Source organism: Natator depressus, chromosome 5 (assembly GCF_965152275.1).
Source record: "Natator depressus isolate rNatDep1 chromosome 5, rNatDep2.hap1, whole genome shotgun sequence".
Taxonomy (NCBI): Eukaryota; Metazoa; Chordata; order Testudines; family Cheloniidae; genus Natator; species Natator depressus.
Genome location: NC_134238.1, coordinates 71,901,231 through 71,920,928, shown reverse-complemented (window position 1 = coordinate 71,920,928; position 19,698 = coordinate 71,901,231). Strand labels below are relative to the sequence as shown.

At 41.7% G+C, this 19,698-nt stretch overlaps 1 protein-coding gene across 4 annotated transcripts in view; it reads left to right on the top strand.

Annotated features, from left to right (window-relative positions):
- The first annotated feature begins 218 nt into the window (after positions 1-218).
- Positions 219-19,698, top strand: part of PGGT1B (protein geranylgeranyltransferase type I subunit beta) — a 67,141-nt gene continuing 47,661 nt past the window's right edge. Inside the window, exons 1-4 of one of the 4 annotated variants that reach the window (XM_074954021.1) lie at positions 287-390; positions 3,514-3,672; positions 5,954-6,162; positions 7,107-7,225. In XM_074954021.1, coding sequence (XP_074810122.1) covers positions 7,144-7,225 — 82 coding nt within the window. In that variant the 5' untranslated portion in view covers positions 287-390; positions 3,514-3,672; positions 5,954-6,162; positions 7,107-7,143. Of the gene's footprint in view, positions 391-590; positions 610-3,513; positions 3,673-5,953; positions 6,163-7,106; positions 7,226-19,698 lie in introns of those variants that run through there. The other 3 variants (XM_074954020.1, XM_074954019.1, XM_074954022.1) reach the window with 3 other exon arrangements.

The following is a 19,698-nucleotide window of genomic DNA, read 5'->3' as shown; positions in this document are numbered from 1 at the left end:
AGAAGCGGCTCTACCTCGCTTGGGCGCCTGAATGGAACCACTGCGGGCAGGCACGTGGCAAGTCACGTTCTGGCCACGCCTCCAAAAACCAGCTAGCCCAGCTTGCGGCCCGGGCCGCCAGTGTTGCGTCCTTGAGTCACGAAGAACACGTTACCCTCGAGATCACGTGACCAATCGGGCGTTGCTCGCGCCGGATGTGGCTGGTGACGCAGATTGTGCGCGCCAGGTGGCTGCCAGGGTGGGGAGGGCGGATAAGATGGCGGCGCCAGAGGAGGATCCGGGCATCGGGGATGAGGAGCGGTTGGATTTCCTGAAGGAGCGGCACGTGCGCTTTTTCCAGCGCTGCCTGCAGATCCTGCCTGAGAGATACTCGTCCCTGGAGACTAGCAGGTACCGGCCCGGTTGGGGAGGCGCTGGAGGGAGAGGGCCGCAAAGTGGGGGGCGTGTGTGCGGGGCTGAGGGGGGGCCGTTGGAGCTGTCCTAGGGCCCGTCACATCGAGGCGTCTCCAGGTCGGATTCTGGTCGTAGCCGACTCCCGGACGCGGGGTCCGGCCCGCTCGCGTCTCGGCCACTCTGAGGCCCTAGCGCTGGGGTCTGGTTTGTGACATGGTCTCTGGATCTAGTTTCCACGCGTCCAGCTTCCGGGCAGGCCTCAGCGCAGCCGCTCGCACCTGATCCCGTTAGCGCGCGGGTACCGGACAGGCGGTTCGCAGCTGCTGCTGCTCAGGGACAGCTCGTGCTGGGGCTCTGGGTAGCGTGCGTTGAGCTGCTCTTTCCCTCCTGCGGGTGGCCGCGCCAGCCTGTGATGGGAAAACGGCCGCCGTTGCACGATCGCCGGTGCAGCTGCCCTGCTGGTAGTAATAGCGGGCGGGAGGGGGGTGTACGTAGGGCATACCTGTTCCTACCAAAATATTTTCTGATCATGAAAGTTTGGATGTCACTGTGGTAAAATACTATTGCTCTTTCTAAACTAGTATTCCCACGAGTGTTAGAGCAGCGATGTGAGAGCACTTGCAAATACTAGTGTAGTCAGGGCTGCAGTTTTTATCCTCCTAAGGCCATCCGGGACAAAAGTAGCTAAGAGAAAGGTAAGTAGGTGATCCTTCCAGTCCTTGTGGCTGTTCTCCTCACACTGGAAGGAGCTCCTCCCTGCTGTGTGTACTTAAGGTCAGCAGGCATGCAGGTTGGATTAATTAAGTCACTTGTTTTAAAGCAATAATTTAAATTATAATCTGAGTTTTTTGTTTTCCATGTGTACTTTGAATCTTGAGAAAATGAATTCTCATTGGTTGATGTAGCCATTAAGATGTCAGTTTTATTATTTACAACTGAATATAGTCGTTGCACTAGTTTTGATCATTCTTTCTGCTAACCAGGAGAATATACTATACTTGTACATCTGTTAAAGTAACTGGAGAAGTCAATGTACGTTATTCAGGTACAAAATGCAGAAAGTACTGTGGTGGAAACTGGTGAATGATGTATTTCTTATTTACTGGATACCTAACTTTTTGATCATGACTAATTCCAAGCTGCATTTGAATAGAAATTGGAATCCTATTTAAAATGCCCAAAGCAAAGATTTTTAACTTTTGTATTAACTGGGTTAATTAAAATTATTAGATTTTTTTTCCTACTTAATTGTTTAAATCCACATTAGAAATTACACTCTGAACAATTCTAGGTTACTTTGATGAATGGCTTCAAGCATTTTGCTAACCTGATATCAAAAATAAAGAAGGCAAAAGTTGTTCTGTACTGGCTGAAAGTACTGATATTTTGGGTATGGGGGAAGGGTAAATACTATCATTCACTCCATTATAAAGAGTGGAAATTATTTAACTGTTTAATGTAGTAGGTGACATACTGTGCTATTTATAAGGCTTGGTGTCAGAAGTTAAAGGTGTTTCTCCCTGACTCTGAATATAAAAAGCAGCCATTAACTCATAAAGGTTGAGTTTCAGCATATTAGTTTTTATTTTATTTAAATGATGTGAACAGATTATAGCAAATTTAGACTGTAACATAATTTATCATAAATTTAAAACAAGTTTATTTTAAAAAAAAACTTTTAAAGTTTACCCACTCTGGCAGCAAAGAAGATCCACAGAACTTCTGCTCATAGGGAAAACCCAAAATAAACAAATAGGAGGGAAAAGACAGGAAGGTAAAATGCCTGTGGGAGCTTGAGAGCAGATAAGAGAATTTTTATTTTATTTTTTAATCCGAGACATACAGTGATCTATGGGTACGTGACAAAAGGGTGAAATATGCATGAAGTCCTAGAGATGGAAAAGAAGTAATAGGTCACATCTGTCACTTTGGGGCCCATATAGGGTGGTTTATTCCTTATGTTGTATTTCATAAGAACATACGAAAGACCATACTGGGTCAGAACAGTGGTTCATGTAGCCCAGTATTCTGTCTTCCAACGGTGGTCAATGCCAGATGCTTCAGAGGGAATGAACAGGACAAGGCAATTATCCCCTTTTGTCCAGTCCCAGGATCTGGCAGTCAGGTGCTTAGGGACACCCAGAGCAGGGGGTTGCATCCTGGACTGTCTTGGCTAATAGCCTTTGATGGACCTATCCTCCGTGAACTTGCGTAATTCTTTTTTGACCACTTATACTTTTGATCTTCCCCACATCCCCTAGCAATGAGTTCCACAGATTGACCCATGCATTGTGTGAAGTAGTTCCTTTTGTTCGTTTTAAAGCTGCTGTTAATTTCATTGTGTTATCTTTTGTTTTTGTGTTACGTGAAAGGGGTAAATAATACTTCCTTATTCAATTTCTCCACACCATTCATGATTTTATAGACCTCTATCATATCTCCCCTTAGTCATCTCTTTTCCAAGCTGAATAGTTCCAGTCTTTTTAATCTTTCCTTATATAGAAACTGTTCCATACCCCTAATCATTTTTGTTGCTTTTCTCTGTACCTTTTCCATTTCTAACATCTTTTTTGAGATGGGGGACAGGAACTGCACGCAGTATTCAAGGTGTGGGCATACCATGGATTTATATAGTGGCGTTATTATACTCACTGTCATAAACATGAGGAAAGGGATAGATATTCCTAACATTGTTAGCTTTTTTGGACTGCTGCTGCACATTGAGTGGATGTTTTCTGAAAACAATCTATGATGACTCCAGGATCTCTTTCTTAAGTTGTAACAGCTAATTTATACCCCATCATTTTGTGTGTAAAGGTGGTATTATTTTTTCCTATAAGAATTACTTTGCATTTATCAACATTGAGTTTCATTTGCCATTTGGTCGCCCCATCTCCCAGTTTTGTGAGATCCCTTTGTAACTCTTCATAGACTGCTTTGTACTATCTTGAGTAATTTTGTAAAGAGTGCAAACTTTATCACCTCACTCTTTATCCCTTTTTCTAGATCATTTGAGTATGTTGAACAGCACTGGTCCCAGTACAGATTCCTGGGGGCCACCGCTGTTTACCTCTCTCCACTCTGAAAACATACCCTTTGTTTTTCCTGTCTTTTAAGCAGTTACTGATCCATGAGAGGACCTGCCCTCTTATCCCGTGATTGCTTAGTTTGCTTAAGAGGCTTTGGTGAGGGATCTTCTCAAAGGCTTGTGCACTATATGCATTGGATCACCCTTGTCCACATGTTTGTTTGACCGTCTCAGAGAATTATGGTGGTTTGGTGAGTCATGATTTCCCTTTACAAAAGCTGTGTTGACTCTTCCCCCCCAACAAATAGTGTTCATCAATATGTCTAATAATTCTGTTCTTTACTATAGTTTCAACCAGTTTGCCTGCTACTAAAGTTAGGGTTACTGGCCTTTAATTGCCAGGGTTGCCTCGGAACCCTTTTTAAAAAATTGGTGTCACATTAGCCATCCTCCAGACATCTGGAACAGAAGCTAATTTAAATGATAGGTTACATACTATAGGCAGTTGTGCTGCGATTTCATTTTTGAGTTCCTTCAAAGCTTGTGGGCATCTGGTAGAATACCATCTGGTGCTGGTGATTTATTACTATTTAATTTATCAGATTGATCTAAAACCTCTTCTTTTGTCATCTCAATCTGGGACAGTTCCACAGATTTGTTCACTAAAAAGAATGGCTCAGGTGTAGGAATCTCCCTCACACATCTCTGCAGTGAAGGCTGATGCAAAAATTCATTTAGCTTCTCCACAATGGCCTTATCTTCCTTTTAATGCTCTTTTCAGCACCTCAGTCATCCAGTGGCCCCACTATTTGGCAGGTTTCCTGCTTCTGATGTACTTAACTAACAGTAACTTTTTTTTTATCTTTTGTTAGTTGTTCTTCAAATTCTTTTTTTGGCCTGCCTAGTTATACTTTTACACTTGAATTTCCCAGTATCTGCAACTATCTGGAAGACAGATTTAGACATTGTCCTTTTTCTCCCTTCCTACCATACATTTCATTAATTACTTCACTAATCTATTGCACAATTTATATAGTCTTTGATCTCTGCATTGAAATACCAGTGCAGGTCAAAAGTGAAAATGAGTTTGAAGCTCTTAAAGCTAGTGCTCACTAGACATTTATTGATGTCACCAAAACATTGCACAGTTGGGCATCTAAAATAGCATGGTTTTGTAAACCATGTTTGAGGTGTATTAGCGGAGTTGTGTTGAAACTTGCATGGAGTCTGTCCGCAATATTTTTGATTAAGCGAGTGCTGATACCACTTTTAGGAGCCCTCCATTTACTGGCTGTTTAGTGGTACGGAGAATCTTTAACTGCACTGTAGCTTCTATGGTGTACTTAATTAAATAATTAAACATCAGTAGTGTTTGTACCTACTGCATAATGGGGCATGATGTTGAAATAACTTCAGCTGATTTAACTTATTATCAGTTTGTAACATTTTCAGGTATTCTACCAACTTTTGGGGTTTATTAGTATTTTCAGGTTTAAATTTTCAATTTAATTAAAAGCAGCGGTATCCTGAACAACTAGAATAAATGGAGAGAATATCTAATTCTCTCTAGCTATTCTGTGCTGCATAGCAATGGTAACAATGGTAACTTTTTAGTGATAGTTTAGTAATGTAATTCTTAGCATCACACTCAGTGCTGTAAGTGCTTGCAGCGCTCTTTTACAAGGAGAAAACCATAAGATATTCTGTCCCTTGAGTCAAGTCTACTTGAAGTTTGTGATACATCATGGTACTTTTCCTGTGTTGCTTGTTCAACATCTCAAATAGTCATTTTAAAAAGGTTTTTGAATTGTACTTGAAAAATATATTCTCTGTCCATACCTGAGGACCAGGAGTTCTGAGTCTTTTGGTAATCAGTATGGACCTTTTTCTCTAACTTCAGACTGAGGCTTGATTTTTTTAAAAAAAGAAAAAGCAAGCAGGGGACTCCAAATCAGTATATCTGTTGGACCCCTTCATTTGTACGAGCCTCCTGACTTCATAGATTTCAGTTTGGAGGCAAATGTGTGAAATATGTCAAATATATGTTTGACACTTGACTATAAATTGAAATTTATGCAGTACCTGAAGTGGCAGGTGAAACAACCATCACACACTATTTCATAATATTGCCAATTTGATGTTTGTGCCAAAATGGGATGCTATAAATGAAGTCTATAGATCAGCTTTCCATTTTGTTGACTCAAAATGTTTTTGCCGTGATACTGTTCACAAAGACTAGAGTGGTGGCACAGATATAATCATCTAAAGGTACCACTGTAAGAAGCCTTGAAGGGTTAATCTTGTGCTGCTCAAAGAACTTTGCAGCTCTCTAATTAAAAAGACCATTTGGCTCCATGGAAGAGTTTTCGGTGGACAGCCTGCTGTTATATCTCTATATTTGGATGTGTCTTTGACACTACCATAGAATCATCATTGTTCCCAAATTAGCTTTCACTTGATTTACCTCAGACATCTTATGTATTTGTACTAATGTGGATGTATGGTATTCTGTGCTTGATATTTCATGACAAGAACAAAGATACAGTACTGTCACATGCGGCACTCTTTGAGAAAATGCACGTTTTAGCAATGTGACCTAAGATATTACACGGAAGAAAGTCTTGTCTGAGCACAACTCAGAAATATGAGTGTGACAACTGCTACACTCTGTTACCAAAACTCCTGCGGCTTTAGAAAGAATATATATGTGCGTGTTCACAGGGGCTGGCTTTGTACTTGAGGTAAGAGTACCCATTACATTCTTGTCTCATTTCTACCTCCTTATTCCCAGGAACCTTTTTGAATAATGGTTTTGTTTGATTTGTGTTCCTTCCATTCCTCTTACCCTAATGTCCATTAGCTGTCCTTAACAATTCTCAGCCCATGTGCTTGTGACAAGCCTCTAAGGCAGCGGTGTCCAGTACCTTCGCCACTAGCCACATGTGGCTAATGGGCTATTTAATTGTGGCTAATGCATGTGGCTTTTTTATAATGTGGCTAATAAGAAAAACTCAAAACCACAAGTGTGGCTAGCATCAAATTTCTATTGGACACCGCTGCTCTAAAGGTATGTCTAAACTGCAATTAAAAACCCCAAGGCTGGCCCATGCCAGCTGGCTCAGGCTAAGGGGCTGTTTAATTGCTGTGTAGACCTGTTTGGGCTCATGCTTGAGCCTGGGCTCTAGGATGCTGGGAAGTTGGAGGGTCCCAGAGCTTGGGCTGCAGCCTGAGACCGAACATCTACACTGCAATTAAACAGCTCCTTAACCCGAGCCCTGCAAGCCCGAGTCACTTTGCAGAGGCCCAGGTCAACCTGAGTTGCAGGTGTCATTGCAGCGGAGACATGTCCTCAGAGGCTTGGCTTGCCACTAGCAAGCTAGTGTGTTTGATTCACTTTTCTTTCAGTGCAAATACTTAAATATATGGCACTTCATTAATCATACCAAAGGAAATGTGATTCATGTAATGAAGAGCCTCATTCAAGAGTATAGAAATAAGTAAATTTTAAAACACTGTTGCAGGTAAAGTTCCTTATGTAGAAGCTATACTGTACTTAATGTGTCTCACTCCTCAAGATCAGAAAGTTGAAGTTTGATTTTTTTTTTTTCATTTTTTGTATTAAATTTTGTTAACCTCCAGTGTGAAATTTATGGTGGGAAGTGAAAGTCGTATCTTTTTCTTTTAGGTTGACAATTGCATTTTTCGCACTCTCTGGTCTGGATATGTTGGATTCCTTAGATGTGGTGAACAAAGATGATATAATAGAATGGATTTATTCCCTGCAGGTCCTCCCCACAGAAGACAGTGAGTGAGTTTTTAGCTTTTTTTTTCTTTCTTTTTTTTTTTTTTTATTGTTGACATTAACACCTTTATGTTGCTTCTAGCCCTTGGGAATAGTGCACAGTTTTTTCACAGAAAACCAATGTGACTCAGAACCAGAGGTGCTGAGTACCTCCAACTCCCATTAACTTCAAATAAAAGTTGAGGGTTTTTTTTTTTAAAGCCTCTTTCATCTGACTTTTCAGAAGAATCCAATAGTTTTAACTTTTTTCACCTAATTCAGTTGAAGCCATGAAATGACTTTGAAGATATGAACAAGTAAAATTTTAGTAAACTCTACCATTAACAGTGGGGCAGAACAATTCGTTCTGTGTGGCTTGTAAGGTTTCCTAATCAATAAAGTATGATGGCTTACCGTGTGCTCTTTTCATACTTGAACCAACTGCAGGTGTCTCCTTTAAAGAGTTTGCGGGCTACTTCTATGAAAGAGATGTGTACATCACATGCAGGGGTGGTACTTCTCAGTGATTGTACTGATTTAGCTGCCAACATAGTTATAATTAATGTAAGCAACACCGAAGCAGCTACAGGTCAGGTAGCTACAGGTAAGGAAGCAGTGGAGCAATAATGGGAAATGAAAGATAGCAGCTGTTGAAAATGGGGAGTGGAGTGTTAGGGTACAAAATGGGACACGCATATTACCTTGCACTTAAAAAAAAAAAGTCTCGTTCTTGGAGGTAGGATAGCTAAATTACCTGTTCTAATATTTTTAGAATGAACGGTACTGTTGCTGTATCCCAGGGAATAGCAGGCAATCCAATTACATTTCATGACAGTGAGGACTGTTAACCTGTCAGTTGCTTTACGATATTTAGCCATTTTGTATATGTGCAAAGTGAGCATGAAATGAACTGTAGTGTTACACTCACCTTATGCTTGCTTTGCACATGTGTAAATAACTACAGAGTTTGCAAGATAGTGGAGACCCAAGTGCCAGGGTTATTCTTGGGTTCTATTACTGCCCTCAGTTAATGCCTATAACACATTGACCTACCGTCATTACAGCTTTGTAACTGAGGGAGATTTGAACTCTTTGTGGTAAGATCTGCAGGATCAACTTCCATATATGTATGAAAAGTGAAAATATTTAGAGACTCGACTGGAAGTTCCCAAAGGCACAACTATGGACACAAGCCTGTGAGGCAATGTGGTTTAGTGACAAGAAAGTGGGAGACAGCAGACCTAGGTTCCTTTGCAGGCTCTAATACTTGCTCACATTGTAGTCTTGTGCAAGCAAGTTAATGTTGCTGGTCAGTGTTTCCATCCATAAAAAAGGGGGATGATATCTACCTTTTTTGTTTGCTTGGGTAGAAAGCGTATGAGTTGCAAGTATTACTCTGCCACTCTGCCTTCTAAACTATTTGATAAATCTTTCCATGGTTTTATTTATCAGTCCAGACTATCAGTAATGTCAACTGTTTCTTACATTCTTTTTAGAATAGAATACATCCTACAAATAGAATAAAATATTTATCTCTAATGTATTGTCTAGTCTTTTCATATAGCCAAATTTAACTCTTCTCTAAAAAACAATTTAAACAAAAGTACTGAAGGTTTTTTTAACAAATTGACTTTCTTAACAAAGGCAAAATAACTGATTCCCAGTTTTCCACTGGTATAAAGCATTTGTTCCTCAGTCTGGCAGTTCATGAACCGTCTGACCTATGGTTGTCATTTGGTCTAGCAGATGTTTTTGGCCCTGTTCCAGGACTGTCTAGTAGATTCAGGATTTTGGGCAGAGTAGTTTTTAGACTCTTATCTAGTGTATCCTCCAACAGCTTATTTTATTTTTAAAGGTTTCAGAGTAGCAGCCGTGTTAGTCTGTGTTCGCAAAAAGAAAAGGAGTACTTGTGGCACCTTAGAGACTAACCAATTTATTTGAGCATAAGCTTTCAGGTGCCACAAGTACTCCTTTTCTTTTTATTTTTAAAATGATAATGCTCACTTGTCACTAAGCACACATACATCCTTTTGGTAAGCATACACCATACTGACAGTCTGTCGATCCCTTAAATTAGATCTAAAAACTCATAGGTGAAAAGTCAGCCCCCTCATAACAGTCGTGAGAATAGATAGACCTGTAGTGTGCTCTCCAGCTCTGCAGATTCTGGCCTTTTTTAGTCAAAGGAGAATGCCAGAGTCAGGGGCCTTCTAAGAATGGCCAGACACCAACTCCAGTTCAGTTTTAAGGGTTGCTAACAAGGCTGCCTTTGATGCAGTAGCACACAATATATAAAGCTTTTTCAACTTAGAGCCCATAATGGTCTATGGGAATGAGCAGTTAGCAAAAAACACGTCTGCGGCAATGCATTTCTATGCTGATGAGTCACAAATCTGTCTCTTCACCAGTAACATTTTCATCCAATCCCTCATCTTGATGTCTTGTCATTTTAACACTGACAAAACAGAATTCCTTATCTTCCCTCTGATTGTCAAGAATACTAGTATCTTAACTTGTCGCCCAATCCCAAATATCAAAATTGTTTGACTCCTCCTTTTCCTTTGCCCCACATATCCAGGCCTTATCAAAATCCTACCCTTCAACACCTCCAGCATCTGTCCTTTCCATTCCCACAATGAAATCTCCCATTCAGGCTCTTGTTCTTCACCTTGGCTACTGCAGTTCATTCTCTCTGGCATCTCAAATATGCACATTTGTACAAAATACAGCTGCTAAGCTCCGCTTCCTTGTCTGTTAACTGGATCCTGTAACTTCCCTCTTTGAATTTCTCCACTGACTCCTCATCTGCTAGCACATCAAATTTAAGCTTCCTGCTGCCACCTTCAAAGCTTTACAGAACTCTTCCCCTCCCTAGTCAAGCTTCCTATCTGTTCCCTACACACTGCTCCTATTCTCGGCCTTGTCCACCATTTGCGAATCTCTAGCACGGTCACCTCTGTACTTTCTTCCTTGAGGCCTCCCACTGCATAGTGCAACCTCTTGAGCTTTTCTGTGTGGGCCCCCCATTGTAAATCTCACTTCAATTCACTGAGAGCAGGAGTCTTAACTGTGTATAGATCACCTATTTTTGTCTTTTCCTATATCTGCTTTCATTTGTCCTTTGATTGTGAGTTGCTTGGAGCTGGGACTCTCATTGAGCATTTGAAAAGTGTTTGGCATATAAAAGGCATGGCTATAAATGAAATATTGCTCTTTTGGGAAACATTGTAAAAAGTCACACTTATCTATAAGGCTACTTTTCTGGATAATGAAGTAGGTGGATTAAAATTGTAAATAATAGTAACAGATTGGATATTGGTATCAGTGAGTGTCCAAAAAGGAAAAACTGGAGCCATTTTAAAAATACCAGCTAAATTGACAGCTCTTCAAATTTTGAAATGACTCATAATTTTCAGTACATTTCAGCTAGTCAAATTGTATTATGAAATACAGAATAAATGGGTTGCTGAATAATGGGGATAGAGTTCTAATTATTTTATCTTCATTGATCTGTTCACTAGAATTCTGTGATGGAATTAATGTTCCTGCTGCTTAATAAATAAAAATAATTCCTGGTCCTTAGTCCCAGATGCATACAGTGTAGCTCAGCTCCCATCTCTTCCTTTAGCAGAGTTCTGACCACTGTTTTGATGGCCCATCCTTTTCCCTGTTGGTCCAGTCTTATAACTCAGATGTAATGTCACCCCTATGAACTAATATATTTTTCCTTATGAATTTTAAACTGCCTTTTTAATGAAGTAGCTACTTTTTGAGTAAAACTCAGAGCAGATTTGTTCTGAAAACAATCAAATACACCTGTCTAATTAGAGTGAAAACCTATCAAGCTGCTGCACCAAAATGCATCATATAAAAGAACGTCTCGGACAATCGCTTGGTTTCGTAGAAATAATGTCCCATTGCGAGGACTTTGTCACTGAATAAATTGAAGCCTCCCACTTTTTATGGGAAAGACAATTTTTTAAAACATTTTTGCGTGCTAAATGAACATTACTATGTTTTCTGGAATGGTAACATTACTGTAAGGTTGACTTAAGTCTTAGTCTTGACCTTGATGTTTGTCTCTTCACTACTTTCAATTTCAGCTCTGTTTCCTGCTTACGTACCATTTTCACCTTCCTGAATGAGGGCCTCTGAACAGGGTTCAAAAAAGAAATAGATAAATTCAAGGAGGATAGGACCATCAATGGCTATTAGCCAGGATCAGGAGGAATGGTTTCCGTAGCCTCTGTTTGTCAGAAGCTGGGAATGGGTGTTGGGATGGATCACTTGATTACTTGTTCTGTTCATTCCCTCTGAAGCATCTGGGATTGGCCACTGTTGGATGACAGGATACTGGGCTAGATGGCCCTCTGGTCTGATCCGGTGGGGTCATTCTTATGTTGCACTCTGTTTTGTATTAAAGGGGTTTGGGTTCTATATATGAGGATCTGTGAAAATAGATCATGGTATTATATTTTAATTTGGACTGTGGCTCTTCACTTTGGTTGTGTTTTGGTTGCATCCATGCACCAATTTCTAAAAATGTGCCACTAGAATTTTCTTATTGGGGGGGAAAAAATAGGTAGAACTCCTGTGCCCACTTAAGCTTGTCTGTACCAAGTTGCCATTTCAGCAATACTTTGTAATTATTCTGCTTTCTTGTGAACATATTTATTTAATAATTAGTTTTTATGAAAGTGAAATGAAATGGTCTTGGGTTACAAACTGCTGCTAAACTGGCAGCTTGGCTGCTGATGGAGTGGGAGAAGCATTTTGAATGGTCCACAAAACAGTTCAAAAAAATCAAAACAGTAGAGAATGTTTAATACCCTATATACTATAGCTTTTACTTGGAACTGTTTGTCATAGTGGAAGTACAAATCTCAATATTCCAATATTTTAAAATATATTTTAATGGTGTAGTTGGCTCTATTGCAGTAGCAATAAAGCCACACTGTGGTGTTCATTACAGACTAATGGTGCACTTCTTGTGTGGTTCATGGCATTCACTCTGCCTTCTGCCTTGTTGTTAAAGAAAAGGTCCTGTGTCTGTTTGGAGAGCCTCAACACTCAGGGCTACCACCCTTGAAAGTTATGTAACATTTCAGTTCCTTAATAGAAATTAGTATAAAAGCAAATGTATAGTTAACAGTAGCCTTGTGGAAACACTAACGGAAGTTGAAGCTGATAATGGTCCAATTTCACTTTCAGATGTGGTGGGTTTGTGGTTTTTTTTTTTTTTTTTTTTTTTTAAGAAATTGAGTATGTGTATCCTGTTGTAGGTTCATGTGTGTCCTGGCTCCCTTTCCACACACCCGCCTCCCCCAACTCAGAATCTTTTGCATAGCAGTGTTCAGTGGGGCTGCAGCTGTGTCCTGTGCCTCCTTGTGCTCCACTGTGAGAGTGGAGTGGCCTTGGCCTCCCTCGGTTTCCTCTTACTGCCCAGGGCAGTTAGACAGAACCTGGACTGTGTCCGACCTGCTTCTGAATTGCCTTGAATAAAGTCTCCATTTTATTAATTTCTTCCTTGATCTTGTTGGATGTTGAAAGTTTCCAAAAGAAGAAGAAAGCAATTAGGATGGATGCAGGGAGACCCGTGCACATCCCTATGTATAGTGGGGAAAGGTGCTTTGCACCTGTTGCTAGCTACAGTGTACTTATAGCCCCCTGATTTTAAACCCACCCTTCCTGTGGTGGGTTAATATCCATCATAGATGAATGCCACAGATCCAATGTAAGAACATTTGGTCTCTTCAAAACTCTGCTGGATTTGAAAGTGACCTAGACCAGGTATACACTAGAAACTTTTTGCTGGTATAATAATGTTAGGGGTGTAATTATTTTGTTCGGGGAACCGGAGTAAGCTATACTTGCAAAAGCCTATGCTAAGCAGGTTTGCGAGTATAGCTATTCCAACAAACATTTTCTGGTATAGATTAAACCATAGAGGAGATGACTTTCCTTTCCCATTGAAGGTGTGTTTTGGGGGGTGGGTTTTTTTTGTGTTTTTTGTTGAGGGGGGAATAAAGATCCTATAATGTGTGGTAAAAGCTCGGTTTCTGAGCCTATATGCTGTCATACTTTTAATTTAGGGCTTGGCTACACTTACATTTTATAGTGCTCTAAATTGCTGGCTCAAGAGTGTGAAAAATCCCCCACCCCCACCCCAAGCACAGCAAGTCTGAGCTCTTTAAATCGCTAGTGTAGACAGCGTTTTGAGCTAATCCCCTCATGGAGGTGGATTACCAGGAGTGCTGGGAGAACTCTCTCCCAGCACTCACGCGCGACCACACTTGTACTTCAAAGCGTTGCAGCGGGAGTGTTCCTGTGACAGCGCTTTGAAGTTTCCAGTGTAGCCATACCCTAAGTTTTGTTACAACGATCATTTCTTATCCATCCACATTCTTAGTTCCGGCACTGAAGAAACAGAAAAATAAATATAATTGAATATGTTTGAAGTCATACTTACAACTAAGGATTCTGCTTTTATGTTTACGGTTCAGTTGCCTAACCGGTAGTCACTTTGACTACTCACATCCAAGCCACAACAGAGGGTTAGATCTAGCCCACTTGAAGTATATATCTAGATACGTGATTGATTGTTCTTCAGAACCTTAAACAGATTCTAGCCCTTAGGCGTGCAAAGATTAGTTCATAACTGGAAGACTGTGTAGTGCTGTCTCAGGCCTCGTTTAGATCTAAAACTTAGTTCGACTTAGCTGCATAGCTCAGAGGTGTGAAAAATTTGCATGCCCTCAGTGACCCAGTTAGGTCAACCTAGCTACCACTTGTTGGAGAGGCAGATTACCTACATAAATGGAAAAACCTCCTGTCACTGTAGGAAGTGTCCGCTCTGGAGCGGTAGAGTGGCACAGCTGCAGCGCCATAGTTGTGTTGCAATAGTTGATGTTGCTTAGACGTGCCCTGAGTCTCAAACAGTTCAGTGAGAACTACTCTGTTCATTTCAGTGGGGTGTGTTAAGTATCAGATTTCCAAGTTGAGTGTGGCTTTTTCAGATAAGTTAAGCACTTGGTGTTTTTAATTAGCACGTGCCGTTACCACAGTTATACAAACAAACCAGGTAATTGCATGCACAAATGGCAACAAAGAAAAAGTGGTGGTAAAGGTGCCCTGTATCAGTTTTACACTGTATGATGCTTAGTGCAACAGTTGCATAATGATGAACAGTTTAGTTACTACACGGAGGCTTTTTTCATGAGATCTTTGTGTAAAGCTCCCATTGTCACTGGTGGGAGTTCTGGTGTGGCTCAGGGTTAGTGTGTCCCTGCATTTGTAGACTTGGCCCACAATTTAAAACACAATCTGGCCTTTTCCAAGGCAAGAGTTTTTGACTCCCCTGGGGGGGAAGGGGAGATTGGTTCAGGGAGGGGAATAATTTTGACTTATCCCTTTCACCTGAGCAGAAGATAAGACTTTTTCCAGCTGTCTTTTTTGTTATGATTGTTTATAACTGGAACACTTATAACTGGAACAGTGAGTGGTTATGAACTTCATTTTGATGATTTGTTGCATATTTGTTGATGCTTTAAACTTTCAATAGGCATTCATACTATTAAAACCAAAACTTAACACTAGATGGTGCCACAAGTCCTCCTTTTCTTTTTGTGAATACAGACTAACACGGCTGTTACTCTGAAACCTGTCACTAGATGGTGCTATTTCATAACTATATATTTAAATTAAATGTTTCAGCTGACAACATGCAGCTTGCTAGAGTCCTTTCACATATTTAAAGACTCAAGGTAATAGCATTTCCTTGTGCCACTGTCAACCCATTTTAAAAAAAAAAAGACTAAAATCAGAAGGTGGATGAGGAAATATCTTTTTATTGGACTAACTTCTGTTGTTGAGAGAGAAGCTTTCAGGGTGCACAGAGCTCTTCAGGTCTGGGAAAGGTACTCCTTGTCACAGCTAAGTATAAAATTTAACAGATAGTTTAGTGTAAGTAGTTAGCACATATTCTTAGACCATTGAAGGTCACTTTAACATCCCTGTTCATAGGACAGAAAGGAGGGATTAATGAGTTACAGACAGTTGTAATAAGCTATAAATCCAGGTTTGTTTTTTTTAATTAAGACCATGATTTTTAGTGTGTAAGCAGTCAGGATGAGCTCCACCCTGACATCTGGTGGTGAGATGTGGCAAAGAACTTCAGGGGCTGAACTTCAGGGGCCGATCTCATTTGCATAGGCACACCCACCCTGCCTAGAATGAGGCCATAGCTGCCCAAATGGTCACTTTGGCTGCTGTGGGATCCCCAGTATCTCTGTTATTGGGGCAGGAAGAATACATTGTTATTACCCTGATTATGGGAATCAAGGTCAGTGGAACTGTACTTGGTCTTTTGTTATGATGGAGGGACTCGCCATCAACTAAGTAGCACTTGCTAGGCACGGGACATGGGTTCCAAAACTGTGAATTGAGAGAGGCTGGGGACAGGTATTAATACTTGGTGGCATGGGCCCTCTAGTGAGGGCCTTACATACATCCTCCTCTCTCCACTGTGGAATATCAGAGCTAATTTTGATTCCATTAGGAGTCTAGTTACAGGCTGCTGAGCTCACTTTGGCCTAATGGTGTACCAGCACTGAGGCTCCCCTACTACAAGCTGAAATCACAAAAGAGCTAAACTTACTAAGCTGAAATCACTGAGTGTTGTGTTAAGTAGTGGGGGAGCCTGAAGATATATGGTGGAGCAGTTTGCGGGACGGCGAGCAGAGCAATTTGCGGGATGGTGAGCAGAGCAGCTTGTGGAGCAGAGCGGTTTGTTGGATGCTTAGAGCAGCTCATGGGGCGGCTGGCAGAGCGGAGCCCCATGGAGAGGTGGGGCCATCAGTTTTGGACCACGTAAGGTGCCCCTTTAAACCCCCCCCCCCCCATCTCCACCCAGGTTGGGAGGTAAAGCTCTGCAGATGAACTTTCAAACTCTGGGGCTGCCCTGACCAGGGACAGACTTTGGATGATTTTGGGTTGCTGGACTCAAGAACCAAAGGGAAAGGGGCATGCCCCAATTTGCTTGGGGTGGGTTTTTTTTTTTTTTGCTCATGGGTTGTGTTATGAATCCTGTTGGTGGTGTTTCCCCAACATAATGCCACATTGTTTCTCTCTGTTGTTAAAAGGCTTTTTGCTACACTCAGACTATGTGCTTGCGAGAGGGGAAGTATTGCCTCTTGGAGGCGCCCAGCGGGGGTGGTATGTATTTGTCCCAGGTCACTGGGTGGGGGCTCGAGCCGGTTTTGCATTGTGTTATTGGAATGGAACCCCTACATACTGAACCCGGCCCTTGTTGCTGCCAACTCTGACAGGCAGAAGGGTTACGAGTGTCTAACAAAGTTATCAATTTAAGCTCCCAGAAATCCTGTTTCTGATAGCTTGCTCTTAAATAGCGTCTGGATTTGTTTTATTTTTAAAAATCTTTTTTTTTTAAAAAAAAAATGGGAATATTTCAGTCTCCTTGTTGCCAACACCTTTATTAACATCAAGGGAGAGTGGTCGAGCTCTTGTGGAACACCACCAAGCTACTGCATAAGAAGAAAGTACAACTGATCAGTAACAAAATAGCAGAAGTCTTTCTGTAGAAAGTATTATATGCATACACTGGAAAATACAAAATAAAATTGTCTATTCCAGTTTAGCAATCTCCTTGTTACTTTTAGGCCTGGTCTACACTACACAATTAGGCTTACATCGACATAATTATGTCAGTGTACACATTACAGCCTTGTCCTGCTAATGTCAGTGCCCTACTACATCTACATAACTCCTCCACGAGAGGCATGGGAGAGTGCTCTCCCAGCACTATTTTAAAAAACAAAAGCAAAAAAAACTGCCTCCAGGAGGGGAGTAGCTCCCACCACTGGCACCCTACAGGTGGCTCCCACCGCTGATGCACTGTCTACACTGCCACTTCACAGCACTGAAACTTGCAGCACTGGGGGGAAGGGGGGTGTTTTTTCACACCCCTGAGTGATAAAGTTGCAGCGCTGTAAAGAGGCAGTGTAGACAAGGCCTTGATGTAGTTAAGGCAACAGGGTACTGTTATTTACTTTGACGGTGCTGTTGTCAATTTCACAGCTGCCATGTTGGAGCCATGAAATTGACAGAAAAGCCAGGCAGCTAGATCCTGGCTGCCTATGGCTTCCCCGCTCCCAGCCAGGCTGCTGCTCTGAGGCTCCCTGCTCAGGAAGGTGAGAAGTCCTGGGCAGCTCCTCTTTTCCCACCCCCCAGAGCGGGGAGCGGAGAACCTGGGCAGGCTGCTGGGGTCCTGGCAGGGAGCTATATGGAGCTAAGAGCCCTGGCTCTTAACCCACCACGTTGCCCCGCCTCAGTTGGTGGAAGTACTCTTGGTGAGGACATGCACCAGTGAGAGAAGGAGACTGAAGTGGCTGATGGCCACACCACTAATTACTCTGGTGGTTGTAAGTCAATGTAACCTAGATTGACTTGTTTGTCTTAGACATGCCCTTAGTTATAGTAGGCTAGAAATTCAGAGAGAAGTGGTTTTTCATGTTTGTATCTTTGTCAGATTTGCTGTGTGAACCTCTTTTCAAGGATTTATTGTTGGGTCGTGACGATTTGAGGAATCTGTCTACGTATGATTAACTGTAAGATTCTCATGGAAGTCAGATTCTCCTTGGGCTTCACGGCAATGGGTACTGGACACTTCTCTCCACTCCCCACGCAGCAGGGCTTGGGCTCTCTTCCCCGCATTTGTGCTTCAGTCAGCCTCCCACCACCCATTATTTTTAGTAAAAGTCTCAGGTCACAGGCGTCTGTGAATTTTTGTTTGTTGCATGTGATCTGTCTGAGACTTTTACTAAAAATAGCTGACGCAGTTCTAACCTTATGTATGCTACCTGAATTCTGATTGTTGTATCAGATTCCACATCCACAGAGGAATTCCATCATTTGCTGAGTGGGCTATCGCATGTACTACCAGACATGGGGCAATGGAAAGTCATTACCCTTAACAGTTATGCTTTGACCGAATAATGGGAATAGTAAGAAGGTTACCTGAGTGGGGAAACCAGTTTGACCAAGATTCTATGCAGAGAAGTGGAGAGTGGAAAATCACTAGCAGAACAGAAAAAAACAGGTTTTTGGAGGGGAACGCACACATTCAAGGGATGCACAGAGCAAGACACAGGAAGCTTGGAGTAGAAGAGAGGAACAGAGTGTGAGTTTGGTAGCAGTGGAGTCCAGGCTAACTGTGAGACCAGCCAAGGTCAGAGAAAGCTATGTGAACTAGAGAGGGGAAGAGAAGCCTGAAGTTGCAGGAGAAGGATCCTGGACATCCCAGAGGTGTCTGCCCAAGCCCAAAGAACTTTTCAGAGTGGTGAGGAAACTGAGACAGGGAAAATAAATGTTTATTTTTGTCTAGATATAATTATTTCTCATGCTGCTTAATAAAAAGTAAATAGTGTTTAGAATCGAATGCAAAGCCTGTGTCTGTTTGCTTTTACTGTCACATGCCCCTGATGAGTTAAACTGCAAACCCAGTGCATCCACATAGCTGAAGTTCTGGGAGAGAGTGTGGAAGCTATGAGGGAACCTGAGAGGTCAGCGCTAGTCCAAGGGGCTAGGCGGTTGGACCGTGTTGTCTCGGTTCTCAGTAGAGGGTGCTAAACCAAGGCTGCACCCCAAGTGTGTGCCTAGACACCAATTCAGGGACAGTGCCTGGACTCTGTTCAGATTCAGGAGTCTTAAAGAGCACTCAGAGCCCTGTGAGATGGGCTCCAAATACAACAGCCTAGGGAACGTCCAGCCAGAAGGAAAGCTCTACCAGTGCTCTGTCTGTATGTAAAAGACGTATAAATATTTTGGTCTGACTTCTTCATGCCAGAATTGCCCAGCTAAAAGTTAGTTGTTTTCACTTCCTTTTTATCACTTCCTCTGTCAGCTTAAAACCTTCTATTTTTAAACTCTGGAACTGCCGCTTGGAATATCACTGTCTAACTGCAATATAGTGATGCAACTCTTGGAAGTATTCACATATTGGCATGAAATACAAACAGCCCTTTTACTTAGGATGACAAGATGTCTCCCTTTGGAGTTCCTTAGTCTTGTGTGAGGACCAGTAGAGTGCTGTGCTCCCTTCCCAGGGAGTGAGGGCATTACCTCTATGCTGCCAGCCAGGAAATACCAAAACTCTCACCTAGTATAGGTCTAGTTGACCAGAAGCTTCACTAAAATGAACATCCAAAAATAAGTCAGTCTAGTAGCAACTTTTTTAAAATTGATTAGATACTGGGTTCAGGATTCCGTTTCTGATGTCAAACACCAAAATAGTGTAAGAAAGGAATCTGTGAAATGCATTCCCTGACAGTTAAAAGTACTGAAAGGGAGATGGAAATTGGGGACTCTAAAAATGAATTTATTTTTAAAACCACGTTTTCTTTGTTTTAGTTGTCGCAGTTCCCAGGGTAACTGCATCACTGACCCCTTCTGGTCTCTAAGTGCAGCTTCATTCAGGTCT